Raw genomic sequence first — 17,894 nt, 5'->3', positions numbered from 1 at the left:
ACCACATGCCAGGCACTCTATATCTGTGAACTCATTTGATTCTCACAGCCCCATGAGTTAAGCACTATTATTGCCCCATTTTACAGCTGGGAAAACTGGGGCACTGACAGGTTATGTCAATGACTTAGCTCACACAGTAAGTCGGTGCCAGGGTGGAGACTTGAACTTCTCAGCTGATTTCCAGAGCACAGGCTTTTAGCTACCACTCCTTTCTGCCCCCCCTCACTCTTGTCTCTGGCTTGCTCTGTGACCTAAGAGAGGTAAATTCTCCACTCTGGGCCTCAGTTTCCTCATCTGCATGGTGGCGGTGGCGGTAATTGGAGTAGATAAGTTCACCTCCTTCTTGTGATGTTTGTCTCTTCATTACTAATTACTCATTCCATTTCTCCCCTACTGGGGACAAAGCCTATTTTGGCCACTACTAGATTCCCAATTCTTAACACAATGCCTGGCCCATAAAAACTCAACAAATATTTCTTGAGTGAAGGGTCTTTAAGGGTTTGAGGATCATTATCAATGGCTTGAGTATATGATAAAAGTTTTGGATCCTTTACATAGAAAAATCAACATATATCAGTGGTTCTCAGCTGGGGGTGATAGTGACCCTTCCACCCACCCAGGGGACATTTGGTAATGTTTGGCAACATTTCTTGTTGTCATAACTGGCGGGGGTGGGGTGCTACCGGCATGGGGTAGAGGCTGGGGATTCTACCAACATCCCACAATGATAGGATAGCCTCTCAAGACAAAGAACTATCTGGCCCCAAACATCGATACCGTTCAACTTGAGAAACGTGACATATGTACATAGATATGTCATTTTGTGCAATTGATGGCAAATTGGGGGTGGTTCATGGATTCTCCTAGAGCCCATGTCTGCTACCAGATGAAGATCCCCTCGATTGGAGGCTCTCTTTGTTTCCATCTCTAAAATCATATTGCTCTATGATCCCATACTCTCAAGTCTGGAATATAGTTCTCAAGTCCCCTGTCCTAACCTCTGATTCCCCAAAGACCTGAGCCTCCTCTCTGATCTGAAGTTGGTGCAGAGGATTATGGGAGAAGGGTCCCAGTTTTTAGTCTCCCCCCCCTCCACCCCCTGGTCATCTCATTTCCTGTAAACGGTACTAAAGGTGAAAAGCTTCAGAACCAGATAGCCCTAGGCTTGAGTCCTGATTCTGTTGTATTAACTCGCTGTGTGATCATAGCCAAGCTCCTTAACCACTTTGAATCTCCATTTCCTCTTCTAAAAATGGGAGGGGTACTTAAACCTACCTCACAGGGTGGTGGGGATGAAATGAGACGCTTATGGGGAACTTAACACCGTACTCAACACAGTAAATCTCAAAGAATGCATTATTATTACGGTTCAGAGGTGAAGTGACTTGCCCAGGGTCACACAGCCAGGAGACGGTAGAGCTGGGACTGAAAAGCAAAACTGTGCGACTCCAAAACAGATGTTCGTTAATTCGTGAACTCTAGGGCTTCAATTTTCCCATAAAGGAAGTTAACTGTCTCCATCTCATAGACTGATTTATTAGATAAGCCTATAAAGTGCCTGGCACATAGTAAGCCCTTTAAATACAGCTTGTCAAACTGTTACTGTAGTCCTTTCCAAATAATGCTTCGAAGAAGGCAAATATAGATCCTGCCTCACACTGGCTGGTTGGGAAGGAGGGAGGGAAGGAAGATGCTTGTTATTGGCATAAGGGGTGATAATTGGGGCTGGAGCTTGTGCTGGGTTGAGCAGTTCTGGGGAAGTGAAAGGGCTCCCGGAGATCATCCCCACCCACCTCCTGCTATTTTGCAGCCGAAGAGTCCAAAGCCCAGAGAGGGGAAGGCATTGACTCTAGTTCACACAGCAGATTAGAGTCCAAGACCCCGTCTCCTGATTCCAGGTCAGAATCACGGTCTTGGCTCAAATAATTAAAAGCGATCACAGCCATCTCTTGAATACTTGCAACATACACTATCCTAAGTATTTTATGTGTTTGATCTCATTTTATCCTCACACCAATTTAGGGACAAAGGGCCCTTTTAAATTTATTTTTATTGTTTATTTATTTATTTTTTGCAGTTCACGTCCATTTATTCAACTGACACCGGTGGGGAGTGGGGGGAGACAGGTTTTTCTTTTCTTCCACACAAACCGGAAGACGATTTCACAGTTTCCCCAAGTGGGGAAGTCTAAATCAACGCACACCCAGTGGACAGAGAGTGCAGATAGCAGCCCGCTGTCCAGATATTTGCACATAATTATAGGACCTCTGCCACAGAATGCGCCCTGGTCCACCACACCCCCACCTGTCCAGACCCTCCTCTCCCACCCCAACCTCACTGCCTTTAGCTACAGTAAATATCCCAGGGCCTGGGACATAGCAGACCACTTAGGGGGCTGCTGGCCCTGGATGGCTGGACCCAGCTGGCCACGGGAAAGGGCTAAAGCTCAGAAGGGCTTTTTTTACAGCTGAGGAAACAAACTCACTGTGGTGAAGACATTTGCCCAAGGCACTGAAGGAATGAAGCCATGTCTGCTGGCTTCCAGATGCCACAAACTCCCCCTTTGACTATCCTGAACTATCCAGCCTGTTGAAGACAGGGCGTTGTCCCCGTGGAGTCCCCTGATTCCTGCCAAGCAGAAGGAGAAGAGGACAGAGCCTGGGAGTGTAGGGAGGGGCCCACGAGGGGGTTTGACCAGGAAGGGGGATCATTAGGTTCCGAAAGAAGCCTCAGGGAATTTCCCATCCTTTTCTCTTAGGCCGGCCACTTGGGGCCTTCAGATGGAGGGCTCAGGGAGTGCTCCAGCCCTGCCTCCCTCCCTCGCTCTCACACAGTTCTCACAAGCTCTGCAGTTTGCAAAACCCAATCCTTCCCCTATGGGCCTGTGGTTTCCTGTGGGTCTGGGGTCCTGCCTGACTCGGCAATGGGGACGGTAGGCCGGAGGGAGAGGGGGAGGTGGTGTAAGCCCTCTCTTTGCCTTCTCATGCTGGGACTGCTCAACACACACACACACACACACACACACACACACACACACACACCCCATTCCCTGAGTCAGCTCCTGGCCTGTGGGGAGGGGCGGGGTCACTGATTCATTTGACAGCGCCTCTTTAAAGCCCCCACAAGGGCAGCTGCAGCCAGACACTGCTACCCTCACCATGAGCCCCTGGCAGCCCTCGGTCCTTGCACTCCTGGTGCTGGGCTACTGCTCTGCTGCCCCCAGACCACGCCAGCCCACCTTTGTGGTCTTTCCGGGAGAACTACGAAGCAATCTCACCGACAGGCAGCTGGCAGAGGTAGGCACACACTGCAGCCTAGAGCTGGGAAGGGCTGGCTAGGAGTCCCAGGAAGGACATGGGCTCTCAGAGGAGATACTTCGGGGCATGCTGGGGGGGTGATGGGCACCTCTGGAGAACAGAGGTGTCCAGGCTCGGGCACTGGGGTGCTCTGGACGGTGGTTGCCAGGAATGGGCTAATGCGGGTTTCCTAGATGGGCAAATGGGAAGTGGTGAAGGGGCATTGGAGGGTTCTGGAGTGGGGATGGGCTGGGCATGAACAGGGGTAAACCCTAGGAGGCCCTGAGGTAGGCATGGGCCAGGGGCATCCGGGGGTGGAAAGGAGCTGAGGATGTCTCCAGGGAGGGGAGATTCTTGGGTGGGCACAGGCACGGGTATGCAGGGTACCCAGTCCTGGATACAACGCCTTGTTGCTAGTCCCTGAGAGCCTGGACGGATGGAGTCGTCACCCAGCAGGTCAGAGAAAGGAAGTCTGGGCTCTGGGATGTCTTTGCCCCTCCTTCCATAGGAATATCTGTACCGCTATGGCTACGCTCATGTGGCAGAGATGAACGAGGATGATCAGTTCCTGCGTCAGCCTCTGCAGCGTCTCCAGCGGCGCCTGGGCCTGCCGGAGACGGGCGAGCTGGACAGCACCACCCTGAATGCCATGCGTGCCCCGCGCTGCGGCGTCCCAGACGTGGGCAGTTTCCAGACCTTTGAGGGCGACCTCAAGTGGCACCATCACAACATCACCTACTGGTGCGAGGCTGGGCCCCCGGGGGGCGAGCGGGGCATAGAGGGAGAGGCCGCCCGGTGGTGAACACGTCCCCGTCTTAGGCCCATCCCTGGGTTTCACTAAACCAGGGATTTAGTGAGCCCAGGGCAAGCGGCTCCACCTCTGAGCCTTCGTTCCCCCACGGGAAACGACCTCGCAGTCTGAGTCCCCCTGTCAGGGCCGTTGTGAGTGTCCAAAGAGAAAAATGCGTCTGAAAGTGCTTTATAGCTGGAAGCGTGGAGCGCACACGGCGCTGTGTATCTGAAGTTGCTGAGACACGCGGTGTCGCTGCTGCTCCGGATCCCGCCTCTCACTTCCGACCTCTAGCCTCCTGCCTTTCCCCTGCAGGATCCAAAACTACTCGGAGGACTTGCCGCGCTACGTGATCGACGACGCCTTTGCCCGCGCCTTCGCGCTCTGGAGCGCGGTGACGCCGCTCACCTTCACTCGCGTGTACGGCGGTGAAGCCGACATAGTCATCCGGTTTGGTGTTAGGGGTGAGAACGCGAGAAGGGGAAAGCCAGGAGAATCGGAGAGGGGACAGAGGAGGGAGGACCTCGGAGAGAGTAGAGGGGGACCTGGACCCGGACTTCTCTTGCCTGTCCCCGCAGCCCTGGCTGCCCCTCGCCCTTATGGCGCCCCCTGCTGACCGACACCTCATAGCGCGGGGACGCAAATCTTGGACGGCAGCTCCTAGGCTGGATTTCAGCCCGCACTCAGTCCAGCGCCCTTGGGCAGTGCACAACCTGCGCAACCGTACGCGGCTAACTCTCTTCTCCACCTGCTTCTTCAGAGCACGGAGATGGGTATCCCTTCGATGGAAAGAACGGGCTCCTGGCACACGCCTTTCCTCCTGGCCCAGGCATTCAGGGAGACGCCCACTTCGACGATGGAGAGTTGTGGTCTCTGGGCAAAGGCGTCGGTGAGATTCCCGAACCGCCCCGGTCCCCATTCCCTTCGCCTCTCACGCGCATCACCAGCCGCCCTGACCCCGTCTCCCTTTCCTGCAGTGGTTCCGACCTACTTCGGAAATGCAGAGGGCGCCTCCTGCCACTTCCCCTTCACCTTCGACGGCCGTTCCTACTCCGCCTGCACCACGGCCGGCCGCTCCGACGACATGCTCTGGTGCAGCACCACGGACGACTACGACACCGACCGCCAGTTCGGCTTCTGCCCCAGCGAGAGTGAGTAACCACCCTCCTCCAGAATGCTGGGTTTTTAATCCCAGCCTTGCCGCTAGTGCCGTGTGGCCTGCAAATCACTGTCCTGTTCTCCGGGTCCGTTCCCCCGTTGTGAAACGAGGCGAGGAGGGGTGGAGGACACGGGTGGCTTGTGGGTCAATAAACTCGTGGCGCCTTCGGGTAATCGCGTGGGCCTCCCAGGACTCTACACCCAGGACGGCAATGCGGACGGCAAGCCCTGCGTTTTTCCGTTCATCTTTGAGGGCCGCTCCTACTCCGCCTGTACCACCGACGGTCGCTCGGACGGCTACCGCTGGTGCGCCACCACCGCCAGCTATGACCAGGACAAGCTCTATGGCATCTGCCCGACCCGAGGTACCTCTGCCCCACCTACCTGATTCAGCCTCGTCCCCTAATTCCGCGTTGGTCCCCGAACGTGGCTCTTCCACCCATCAGTTTGTCCTTCTACTCCTCGTCGGTCCTCAGGACAGCCGTGACTCTGGCCGCCATCGCCACGGCTCCTCCCCCTGCCTTCCTATTGCTGCCGCCGCATTCGCGGAGGCCTCGCCTTTTAGCCTTGCTTGCAGCCTCTCCCTGGGCCTCTGATCCTCAGGCCCCGCCCACCGGTCTAGCGTGGTCTCGGCTGTGTGCGGCACCACGCCCCCTAAGCTTTTTTTCAAAACAATTTTTTTAATCTTTGGTTGCGTTGGGTCTTCGTTGCTGTTCGTGGGCTTTCTCTAGTGGCGAGCGGGGGCTACTCTTCATTGTGGTGCGCGGGCTTCTCATTGCAAGTGGCTTCTCTTGTTGCGGAGCACCGGCTTTAGGTGCTTGGGGCTTCAGTAGTTGCAGTACGCGGCTCAGTAGTTGTGGCTCACTGGCTTCGTTGTTCCGCGGCATGTGGGATCTTCCCGGACCAGGGCTCGAGCCCGTGTCCCCTGCATTGGCAGGCGGATTCTTAACCACTGTGCCACCAGGGAAGCCCCACCCACCCAAGCTTTTAAAATAGGCCTCCAAGTGTCTCTCTCTCTCCATGATTGGCCCGCCCCTGGGTCTTTATTGGACCCACCCACTTGGCTCACCGGAGGCCCTGGGTCTCTCCAGCTGACGCGGCGGTGACCGGGGGCAACTCGGAGGGGGAGCTGTGCGTCTTCCCCTTCATCTTCCTGGGCAAGGAGTACTCGGCCTGCACCAGAGAGGGCCGCCGTGATGGGCAACTCTGGTGTGCCACCACCTCCAACTTCGACAGAGACATGAAGTGGGGCTTCTGCCCGGATCAAGGTGGGCGTGGTTCTGAGATTCCCAGGCTGGGACCTCAGCCCGGGCAGTGGCGTCCGGGAGGGATGGCCAGGGCTGGGAGCTCGGCTCAGGGTTCACGTCTCAGGCTCCCTCTTTCGTCCAGGATACAGCCTGTTCCTTGTGGCGGCGCACGAGTTTGGCCACGCGCTGGGCTTAGAGCACTCGTCCGTGCCAGAGGCGCTCATGTACCCCATGTACAGCTTCACTGAGAAGCACCCCCTGCATAAGGACGATGTGCAGGGCATCCAGCATCTGTATGGTGAGGGTGTGGGGCAGGGATGGAGGGAGGAAAGGGAAAGGCTGGGCTCTGCCAGCCGCGAGTACCCTGAGAATGCGGAGGAGGGGAAAGTTAGGACCCCAACATCTATCTTCTGGAGACCCTGGCCAATGGGTACAATTGTTGCCAGGTCAGTGCTTGGAGATGGTGATAAAGAGCCCAGACTCTAGAGTGAGACAGACATACGTTCAAAAGCCAGTCCAGCCACTTCCTGGTTAGATGACTTTGGATATGTTACTTCACCTCTCAACTTCCTCATCTGTAAAGAGGGGCTAACACCTGCCTCATGGGGTTGTTAGGAGGCTTAAGTGAGCTAGAATAATGCCTGGCATATAGTAGGCACCATATTAAGTGTTTGACATTTTTATTATTATCACCACTTATTATCATTAGTATATTTCCTCATTTAAAAATGGGGAGATTAAAGAATCTACTTCATAGGTTTTCTTTTTTTTTCTGAAGATCAAACAAGCTAATGTGAATTTTTTAAAATATACATTTATTTATTTTTGACTGCGTTGGGTCTTTGTTGCCGTGCGCGGGCTTCTCACTGCAGTGGCTTCTCTTGTGGTGGAGCATCGGCTCTAGGTGCGCGGGCTTCAGTAGTTGTAGCACGCGGGCCCAGTAGTTGTGCCACACGGGCTTAGTTGCTCCACGGCATGTGGGATCTTCCCCGGCCAGGGCTCGAACCCGTGTCCCCTGCACTGGCAGGCGAATTCTTACCACTGTGCCACCAGGGAAGTCTCTAATGTGAGTTTATAAAGCTCCTAGCACTAAGTTTGACACTCAGGTTGAGATCTCAAAAAACACTTCTCTCCCAGCAGCCTGGGGATGGGGGTGAGTATGTGAAAGGAAGCAGCCTGCCCAGGGTTGGGGGAAGGCAGGCTCCAGCATCTAGAGTGGGGAGAGTGAGCTCCAGGGGCCTCACTGGGAGGCTTTTGGGGAGCAGACAGTCCATGGGCACAGCGCTCTGTAGGAACAGGGGCTGTCTTATGCGGTGTCTCTTTTTAGGTCCTCGCCCCGAACCTGAACCACGGCCTCCAACCATTGCCACAGCTGAACCGCAGCCCACCGCCCCTCCCACGGTCTGCGTCACGGGGCCTCCCACTGCGCCACCCTCAGAACGCCCCACTGCTGGCTCCACAGGCCCCCCTTCAGCTGGCCCCACGGGTCCTCCTACTGCTGGCCCTTCTGCGATCCCTACAGGGTCCCTGGATCCAGCGGACGATGTCTGCAACGTGAACATCTTCGACGCCATCGCGGAGATCGGGAATCGCCTGTATCTCTTCAAGGATGGGTGAGGGGCAGGGTCTGTGAGGTTTCGGGAAGGGGCTTGGAGGCGGGACCTGCCTGTGTCTCCCCGCCCACTGACCTTGTGTTCAAGGTTCAGTGCCAGCCGTTCCCTTTTCTCGTCCAGGAGGTACTGGCGACTCTCTGAGAGCGGGGGACGCCGGTTGCAGGGTCCCTTTCTTATCAAGAACACGTGGCCTGCGCTGCCCCGCAAGCTGGACTCCGCCTTTGAGGATCCCCTCACGAAGAAGATTTTCTTCTTCTCTGGTTAGTTTCCTCCTTTCTTCCTTCCCTATCCGCGCCCCCCCCAAACACACACACACACACACACACACACACACACACACACACACACACACACACACACACACACACACACCTAGAAGGACCAAGAGACCAAGGACAATCCATAAAACGTCTTGTGTGCATTAGAAAAAGACGCCCCCTTCTGGCGGATGCAATTTAGCAAATTTAGCAGGGGCTGAATTTCAGCCCTCTTCGCCGCACCCTTGAGCAATCGTACCGAGAGACTCTTCTCCTTGGGCACACAGACTGCGGGCACGCCGGGCGCGGAAAGGCCTCGCTGCGTTCTCCCTATTGATAGTCAAGGAGAGTATGTGCCCCGCCCCCAGACCGATGTGACCCTTCCCTCCTGCAGGGCGCCAAGTGTGGGTGTACACAGGCTCCTCGGTGCTAGGCCCAAGGCGTCTGGACAAGCTGGGCCTGGGCCCGGAAGTGGCCCAAGTCACCGGGGCCCTCCCGCGCGCCGGGGGTAAGGTGCTGCTGTTCAGCAGGCAGAGCTTCTGGAGGTGAGAGTCCCGGGACCGCCGGCAGGGGGAGCCCAGGCGCATCCGACTGCCCGCCGGCTCAGCGACTGTCTCCTCGCTGCCGTCCTGCAGGTTCGACGTGAAGACACAGAAGGTGGATCCCTGGAGCGCCACCACAGTGGACCAGATGTTCCCCGGGGTGCCCATGAGTACGCACGACATCTTTCAGTACCAAGGTGAGGGATGAGGACGAGGGTTCGGGGAGGATCCCTCCCTGAGACACCTCCCACGGTAGGGTCCCCTGCCTTAGTGATTGGTCAAATTCTGAGAGAGAAAGAAAAAGCCCATAGAGATTGAGGCAAATGCGCCAGCACAGGTGAGTTCCCTGTAGAGGCAGGGATCTTACCAGATCATTCAGGGACACAGGATCACAACCAGAACCAGGACTCAGATTTCCTGTCTCCCCAGCTGAAAGCCCTTCCCCTACAAGGAGGGGTACTGCCACTGGGGATACAGTGATAAATAAGACAGCTCATAGCTGTGTGTCTTTGGGCAAGTCACTGCTACTCACAGAGCCTCAGTTTCCCCATCTGTAAAATGGGGGTGGTAGCTGGAGTTACACTTGCTTTCTCTTTCTCACTGCTCACCTCCAATCAGCTGACAAGTTCTGTTGACTCAGCCGCCAAAATATTCACAAGCTCCTCTGCAAACACCCTAGTCCAAGCCATACTGGTTGTCCAATACCTTTGATATATTCTGTGAGAGTAAGGAGGGGCTAGGAGTGGAGGGCAATGGTTTTGTGGGTGACTCTAGACCCATTCCAAGGTCAAAGAAACTAACATGACCTGATCTGACCCGCCCCCCCCCCATCCCCTCCCACTACTCCTGTCATTCCCTTTGCTCTGCTCCACTCACACCAGCCTCTGGCTGTTCTCTGAACACATCAAGGTCATTCCCAGCTTAGGGCCTTTGTGCCAGTTGTTCCCTCTGTCTGGAAGGTTTTCTCCCCAGATTGTCACTGGGCTGCCTCCCTCTCATCCTTTAGGTCTTAGCACTAAGGCCACCTCTTTGGAGAGGTCTTCTCTGACCCTCATTATCTGTTCACTTACTCGCTCGCTTTTAATATTTCCTCCATTGCTTTCTCCGTTGTCAAAACCAATCTCACTTATTTATGCATTTGCTTGTTAATCATCAGTCTTACCCCACTAGGGTGTAAGCACCAAAAGAACTGAGGTCATGCCTGCATTTTTCCTCTGCTGTATCCCCAGTGCCTTTAACAGTGCTTGGCATGATAAATATTGTGGGATGAATGAATGGGATTTGTTGAATGAATTGTTCTGAGTATCGACTGTGTGCCAGGCTCTGTGTCAGTGCTTTTGACAAGGAGGTCTGTGCCCTCCAGCATCTCTGTGGGGGGGCGGGGGGGGACAAAGGTGTCCTATGAAAACCTTGGAAAGATCTTGAAAGGGCAGGAGGGATGATTTTTTTTTTTTTTTTTTTTTTTTTTGGTACGCGGGCCTCTCATTGTTGTGGCCTCTCACGTTGCGGAGCGCAGGCTCTGGACGCACAGGCTCAGCGGCCATGGCTCACGGGCCCAGCCGCTCCGCGGCACGTGGGATCTTCCCGGACCGGGGCACGAATCCATGTCCCCTGCATCGGCAGGCGGACTCTCAACCACTGCGCCACCAGGGAAGCCCAGGAGGGATGATTGTAAAGATCTCACTCCTGTTTCTGTATGTGTATGCGGGAAGGTTGGAATCACCCATCTTGGTCCTTCCTTTCCCTTGCAGAGAAAGCTTACTTCTGCCAGGATCGCTTCTACTGGCGCGTGAGTTCCCGGAACGAGGTGAATCAGGTGGACTATGTGGGCTACGTGACCTTTGACCTCCTGAAGTGCCCCGAGGAGTAGGGCTCCCCAGCCTGCTTCAGCACTGCAGTGGGAGTCCCCATAGGGACCATCGCGATAGGGAATGAGCCAGTCTGCCGGATCCCAACTGGTGGGTCTGTTCTGAAGGACAAGGAGAAGGGGAGGTGGGCTGGGCCCTCTCTTCCCACCTTCTTTTTTTGTTGGAATGTTTTTAATAAACTTGGATTCTTTAACCTTTAGGAGCAGATTTATGTATGTGTTGTATGCATGCACGCATGTATGTATGTAACCAACAGAGGACTTACTATGCGCCAGGCAATGTTCTAAGCACTTCATAAATATTAACGTTCAATCCTTCCTATTAGGAAGGTATAATGTAATTACTCCTATTTTATAGCTCAGGAAATGGCCAACCTATTATTCATTCATCAAACATTTATTGAGCCCTTACATGGAGCCAGGCCCTGTGCCGGGCACTGGGGATAGAGAAATGAGTTAGACTATGTTTCTATCCTCAACGACCTCTCAGTGGTCCTCAAATTTTCAGGTGCGTGAGCGAGCCCTCACAACTTGCTTAAAATGCAGGCTCGGGGCTCCAACCCCAGAGAGTCCAGCTTGGTTACAAGGGTGATGATTCTGTGGCTGGTAGGGGTGGGGTCACACTTGGAGAGTGTGCGGCGTGTGACCCTTTTTCTAGAATAATGGCGTGTGCGCATGTGTGTGTTTGTGTGTGTGATTCTGCGTGTTGTGGTTGAAGAAATGTTTTCCAGCCAAGATGACATGTGAACCTGAACTGAATCGGGAAGGGTGAGCTAGAGTTTCTTCTTGTGCAAGGAAGACTATCTCCTTCGAGGATAATTTACCAAGAACCATTAAACCTAAAAATGTTCCTACTCTCTAACCCTCACCCATGTGTGCACAAAACAACACCTAGAAGGATGTGAATTGCAGCATTGTTCACAGAATGAGAAACTGGCAACAAGCTACGTGTGCAGAAGCAAGGCAGCGGATAAATAAAATATGGGTTCTATACATGATGATAGAAACTACCCCTAGCACAGCACTGACTATGTGCCAGGCACCGTTGCACGTGCTTTACGCGCGCTAACACAGCCAATCCTTAAAACAACCCTATGAGACAGGTACTACTCTTACCTTAGAGGTACTATTACTGTTGCTATCACTCCCTCCCCCTGCTTCATAAATGAGGTAACTGGGGCACAGAATTACACAGCTGACCTGCAGTCTCCTAGCTGGTGAGTGGTGACCTTGGGATTGGAATGTGAGCTCTTGGGGTAAATGCTGGGAGGAGGGGAAAAAGCAAGGGGGCGTTGGGGGAACTAGAAATGGCTCAGAACTCTAGTGTGTGGTTTGAGCAGAGAGGATTCTGGAATGGCTGAGATAGGAATGGTGGTGTGGGCTAGATGAGAGAAGGTCGAAGCAGGCTGAAGAGGATGGGTCTGACCCTCCAGATGGCGGAGGGACTTGACTGAAGGGTCGGGGCAGGTGAGAGGAGGTGATGGGCTTGGTCAGCTTTGATCATCTTCCACACCCAGGGCCCAGGTGGGAGTGTGAGGAGGGCTTCAGGGAACTTCCTCCTAAGCTTCCTGTGGGTGGGGCCCCTCTCTCTTAACTCAGCCCTTTCTCACTCAGGAATGGCCCACTCGCACTGGCATACAAATGTTCCCTAATATGGCTTGTTTAAAATCCCTCTAGACCCCTGTCTCTCAGCTCTGTTCCATTTCTCTACTGCCCACCCCCATCCACAGGAAAACTTCCCCAAAGTACGGTTTCTACTCACTGTCTCCCATTCTCTTCTCAGTCATTTGCAACCTGGCTTCCACTCCACTCCTCCACTGAAATGACTCCCTTCAAAGCCACCTGTGATCTTCCCGTTGCCCGATACAGTGGGTACTTCTCTGGGCTCATTCCATACCATCTCTCAGCTTTTGTGACCCAGTGGAGAACACCCTTCTTCCTGAAATGTTTCTTCACTTGGTCTCTGGGTCACCCCTTCCTCCTGGTTCTCCTCCCCTCTTGCTAGCTGGATGTCCCTCTTTCCAACCTTTAAATGATGGTGTGCCCTTGTGCTCTATCTTTGGACGTCTTCGCTGTGTACACGCATTCCCTGTGATCTCGTCTAGCCCCGCAGCTTTACACAGCATCTCTCTGCTAAAGACTCCGAAATTTATATCCCCAGCCTTACCCGCTCCCCTGAGCTCCAGAATCAGATGTTTGACCGCCACCTCCGCGTGTTCCTTAGGTGCCGAAGAGATATCTCGATATACCAGGTCCACCTGAGCTCTCGGGCTCCACCTTCCAAGCATACTCCTCCATCGGTTGTCACCACCTTAATAAAAGACAACGTCATCTGCCCTCAATCGAGCTTAAAACCTGATCAGTCTTAAAATCTAGGGATCTGTTAAACTCCTTATTCTGGGACAGGGTGTCTCAACCTCGGCACTATTGACAATTTGGATCAAATTATTCTTTGTTGTGGGGGACTGTCCATACATGGTAGGATGTTTGATGTCTTCCTCCAGGAGGTAGTGGGATCCATGGACAGATGCTAGACCCATTCAAGGTTGGTCTCCCTCCCTCTATCACGGGCCCTAACATGGGGACAGGGTGCAGGGAGGCGATGGTGAATCTGTGGCTCATGGCTGGCACTCTTGGTGTAGGAATAGATGGCACGGGTGGCCTCTACCAACTAGATGCAGTGGCGCCCTCCTCCAGTTGCGACAACAAAAACGTCTCTGAATATTACCAAACGTTCCCTGGTGGGCAAAACTGCCCCGAGTTGAGAACCATTGCTCTAATGTAACAAACAGACAGCTTGACCCGTCATAAGTGTACATTTCAACAAACTGAGCACGACTGTCTAACCAGCAACCAGATCAAGAAACAAAACATTCTTAGCACCCGAAAAGCCCCCTCATGCCCCTTTTTAATCACTACCCCTTCATCCCAAGAGTTACCACCATTACTTCTAACAGCTTAAAGATAGATGTTGACTATTTTTTACTTTATTTAAAGAGTATTTTACAGTACATACTCTTTTGTGTCTGGCTTTAAAAAAAATAAACTTATTTAATTTATTTATTTTTGGCTGCGTTGGGTCTTTGTTACTGCGTGCGGGCTCTCTCTAGTTGTGGTGAGCGGGGCTGGCTTGTTGCGGTGCGCGGGCTTCTCATTGCGGTGGCTTCTCTTGTTGCGGAGCACGGGCTCTAGGCCCGCGGGCTGCAGTAGTGGCACATGGGCTCAGTAGTTGTGGCTCGCGGGCTCTAGAGCACAGCTTCAGTAGTTGTGGCGCACGGGTTTAGTTGCTCCGCGTCATTTGGGATCTTCCCGAACCAGGGCTCACACCGTGTCCTCTGCATTGGCAGGTGGATTCATAACCACTGCGCCACCAGGGAAGTCCCTGTGTCTGGCTTTTATTCCATGTTATATTTGGGAGATTTATCCATATTGTTTGTGAATTATAGACTGTTCATTCCCACTACTGTTTTCACTGTATTCCCATACCATTACTTATTTGCCCATTTTACTGTTTATGGTTACTTGGGTAGTTTCTGATTAGAGGCTATTATAAATAATGCTGCTATGAACATTCTTGTAAATGTCTTCTGGTGAACATGGGCAGCCACTTCTTTGGGGCATATACCTTGGACTGGAATTGCTGAGTAGACAGGTATTTATAAGTTCAGCTTTAGCTGACGGAACAATTTTCCCAAGTGGTGTTGCCCATCTATACTCCCACCAGCAGTGCATGAGAGTCTAGGAGTCCTCCTTGACTCTTCTTTCCTTTACATGCAATGTCCAATCCAGCAGCAGGTCCTGTAGGTTCTACTTCCAAAATGTATCTGGAATTGGACAACTGCCACCACCCTAGCCCGGCTATCATCACCACTTTCCTGGGGGTTGCAGGAGCCTCCTAATTGACCCCCAGCTTCCACTCCTGCCTTTAGTTGAGTCTTCACCCAGCAGCCATCGTTCCCCCACTTCCACTTCCCATGACTTCCCTTGTAGATTAGAAAAGAATCCAGACTCCTCACTGAAGCCTTCAAGAGACCATATGATCTGTCCTCCTCTCCTCCCTCATCTCCATCACTCTACTCTCCGCTCACTCTGCTCCAGACACACTGGCCTTCTTGCTGCTCCCTGAAGAGTCCAGACTTCTTTTCACCCCAGGGCCTTTGCACTTGCTATTTTCTCTGCTAGAGAGCTCTTCCCCCAGATCTTTGCTTAGCTGGCTCCTTCTCATCAGTAAGGGCTCAGGTCAAATATCACATCTTCTGAGAGGTCTTCTTAGACCATCCCCTAAAGTAGTCCTTCCCCCTAGTCATTACCCCTTGGCCCTACTTTTTCTTCTTAACATATACTACAGTCTCAAATTATCTTGCCTATGCGTTTGCTCACTTGTAATCTCTCTCCTCTCACTCATTAGAATTTGAGCCGCACGAGGGCAGGAAGCCAGTCGATCTCATCCAATGCTGTATCAGTGCCTAGCACCAAAGCCTCAAACATAGGCGCGCTATCAAGATGTGCTGAATGAGTGAATTAAACCCAGGTGTTTAGGAGACCCCAGCCGAGGAGGGCCCGGGCTCCTGGTGCAGGGGCGGCTCTCAGCAGCGGCTTGGATCCTCAAGCGCTTCCAGTGGAATTGACAGCCCAGGGCCTCAAAGCGCAGTGGCCAGATAACAGCGGCCCAGCACAGCGGGCACTAGGACCCTGCGCGGCGCCGCGGCCGGCGGGGGGCGGCCGGCGGGGATGGGGGTATACGCTCTTTCTGCCTCCTGGAGCCCGGCTGCGGCCACTTGTGCGATCCGGACCCGTACCGCGGCCGCTCGGCTCCTTTTCGCACCATGAGCCGCAGGTTCACTGTCACTTCGCTGTCCCCCGCGGCGCCTGCCGGGACCTCTGACTCGGAGTCCCACCTGCATTCAGCAGCCGATCTCCATCGCCTCTCAGGGGAAGACGCCAAAGGTAGAGGCCGCAGGGGGCGGGGCCTGCCGGAGTGGGGCGGGGCGAGAAGGGGAGGAGACACGGTGGGCGGGTCTTCTGTTGGGAGGGTAGGCAGAGGGTCCCAGCCGAAGGCCAGAGAAGGGAGAGGAGGTGGAACCTAGGGAGCTGGGGGAAGGCTGGAGGGGAAATGATGAAGGGAGGGACCACATTTGAGGTGGGAGGGGACACAGGGAAGAGGGTGGGGCTAGAGGCGAAGGGGCGGATCTTATCAAGAAGCTAGGGTTCAGGGGGCTGGGCCGGAGCGCAATAAAGGGGGGGGGGGTCATCTCTGGTAGGGGGCGGGACCAGAGGGGGAGAAGGTGGAACCAGGGAAAGGGAGGGCCGTGTGCGTCCACAGCCAATGGGTGGAGGCAGGACTATCTCGTTTTGGGGGCAGAAAAGGGCGGGACCAGAGACGAAGGGGTTGGGCTAGTAGTATAGGGGTGGAGTTGAGGGAGGGAGGAGACATGAGTCCGGGTCTCTAGGTCTCCAACCCTCAGTCACCCAGGAGGCGTCGCGGACAGCGCCTGGGGATCCCGGGCAGAAGACAGGAGAATGAGAATTTGGACCCCAGGCAGCTAGATCCTGGCAGGATTCCGTGGGCACTCTAGTCCCGTCCCTGGGGGATTCACTTAGCTCCTTCTACTCCAGCTCCACAAGCGGTGGGTGGAGCCAGCTCAGGCTGTATTGGGGGCGTCTTCCGCCCACTGCAGTGGTCTTGTAATGGAAGTTACATGCAGGGTAAAGAAGAGAGAGGAGGAAAGGGATCCTTCTAGGCTTCGGTGAAGAATTAGCATCCTGGATGCACACACAGTCTTCTCCGCAGGGGCCACTTGTTAGGGGTCCCCTGCCTGACTCTGGGCCCCTCAGGCCTGGAAAGAACGTGGAGAATTCGCTTGAAATGGCCCCAGCGCGGGGAGGAGGAAGAGCCTCCCCGGGCCGCCAGGGGTCGCTGCTGAGCCGCAGGTGAGCTCACCCTGACCCCAGCAAAACTAAGCACCAAAAACCCTTTAGAGGTTTATTTGGCGAACCTCTGCATTGGATAGATGACCAAACTGAAGCCTATATTTCAGCAGGGCTCCAGTCCCGTGAACCAACCGCCTCCTGGACGTTGTCATTCAGATTTGGGGGGGCTCTTTCCTTTCTTCATCTTTCCCATAATCTGTCTGCCCCATTTCTCATTTTCAGGAATGCCTTACCATTCTTACAGATTGAAAAGTCAGAGCTCTAGGAGCCATTCTCAACGCCCCCTTTTCTCTTCCCACCAAATCTGATTGGTCCTCATGTCTTGGCCACTTCACCTTCAAAACTTATCCTGAATCTGGCCACATCTCTCCTCCTGTCATCATCACCCTGGTCCAAACCTCCATCATCTCTCACGTGGCCATGACCACAGCCTCCTCACTGGTCTGCCTGTCTCCAATCCTGTTCACACCACACAACCCCCGCCCCCCGCCCCCGCCATCGCTTGTAGGATAAATGGCAAACCCTTTAGTCTGTCATTCAAACCCTTCCCTCATCTGCTCCTGGTATACCTGTCCGTGTTCTTCTCCCACCTCCATTAGCCAGGGAAACTCCTCCTCACTCTGTAAGTTATAGCTCATTTAACCTTTCCTGAAAATCTTTTTCACGTTCCCTCACTTCCAGGCAGAGGCAGACATTCCTCTTCTGCCCGACCACTGCACTATTATAGCACATGTCCCAGTGGATGGAAGTTATTTACTTGTGTGTCTCCTACATCTCAAGGGCAGGGACCACATCCTTTTAACTTTGTGTTCCGAGTACCAAGCCCACAGCCTGGCACTTAGTAGGTGCTTCCTGCTCATCAGATGAGAGGGGGAGTGGCTGTAGACTCCTGCTTCCCCTACCCTTGCCTTCTCTCCCGTCATTCCCCAGCCCCTGGCCTGAGAATAAGATGGCTCGCTCTCTTATCCCAAGGTGACTGTTCCATCTTCCCATTCCCATTTCCAAGCTCTTGCATAAGGAAGTAAAATACGGCTCCCAGTGTTGGGTGTGCAGGTGTGTGTGCAAATTGGATGTGGATCTGGAACGCTGTGGGCTTGTGGCAGAGGCGGTGTGTGTGTGTCTTTGCATGTCTTGAGGGAGAAGCATCCCACGCTAGCTCTGTTGACCTGTGGGGCAGTCAGTGAGTCAGTGCT

General features: G+C 53.9%; 2 protein-coding genes and 1 long non-coding RNA gene across 4 annotated transcripts in view; 2 read left to right on the top strand and 1 right to left on the bottom strand.

Moving 5' to 3' along the window:
• Positions 1–3,005: 3,005 nt before the first annotated feature.
• MMP9 (matrix metallopeptidase 9) lies at positions 3,006–10,970 on the top strand. The gene is made up of 13 exons (XM_059037902.2): positions 3,006–3,296; positions 3,805–4,037; positions 4,402–4,550; positions 4,847–4,975; positions 5,064–5,237; positions 5,436–5,609; positions 6,336–6,512; positions 6,634–6,789; positions 7,819–8,104; positions 8,225–8,364; positions 8,756–8,906; positions 8,997–9,100; positions 10,655–10,970. The coding sequence occupies exons 1-13, from the start codon at positions 3,159–3,161 to the stop codon at positions 10,771–10,773; spliced, it is 2,130 nt and encodes a 709-aa protein (XP_058893885.1). The 5' UTR covers positions 3,006–3,158; the 3' UTR covers positions 10,774–10,970.
• LOC136792580 (uncharacterized) lies at positions 8,499–13,081 on the bottom strand. The gene is made up of 2 exons (XR_010836547.1): positions 12,938–13,081; positions 8,499–9,188 (listed from the first exon to the last, which is right to left on the bottom strand). It is a non-coding gene; the product is annotated as an uncharacterized lncRNA (long non-coding RNA).
• A 2,417-nt stretch (positions 13,082–15,498) lies between these two features.
• Positions 15,499–17,894, top strand: part of SLC12A5 (solute carrier family 12 member 5) — a 37,899-nt gene continuing 35,503 nt past the window's right edge. Inside the window, exon 1 of one of the 2 annotated variants that reach the window (XM_059037745.2) lies at positions 15,499–15,717. In XM_059037745.2, the coding sequence (XP_058893728.1) occupies positions 15,597–15,717 (121 nt within the window). In that variant the 5' untranslated portion in view covers positions 15,499–15,596. The remainder of the gene's footprint in view (positions 15,718–17,894) is intronic. The other variant, XM_067013269.1, reaches the window with a different exon arrangement.

Source organism: Kogia breviceps, chromosome 14 (assembly GCF_026419965.1).
Source record: "Kogia breviceps isolate mKogBre1 chromosome 14, mKogBre1 haplotype 1, whole genome shotgun sequence".
In the NCBI taxonomy this organism is placed as follows: Eukaryota; Metazoa; Chordata; class Mammalia; order Artiodactyla; family Physeteridae; genus Kogia; species Kogia breviceps.
Note: the sequence above shows the minus strand (reverse complement) of the source record. Positions and strands in the feature narration are given on the sequence as shown.

What these genes read in the sequence shown, in the direction of transcription:
- MMP9 (XM_059037902.2), top strand. Translation starts at nt 3,159, where the DNA reads ATGAGCCCCTGGCAGCCCTCGGTCCTTGCACTCCTGGTGCTGGGCTAC. An exon ending in CGGCTTCTGCCCCAGCGAGA is followed by an intron (nt 5,238 to 5,435) that starts GTGAGTAACCAC and finishes TGGGCCTCCCAG; the next exon opens with GACTCTACACCCAGGACGGC. An exon ending in CTGTATCTCTTCAAGGATGG is followed by an intron (nt 8,105 to 8,224) that starts GTGAGGGGCAGG and finishes TTTCTCGTCCAG; the next exon opens with GAGGTACTGGCGACTCTCTG.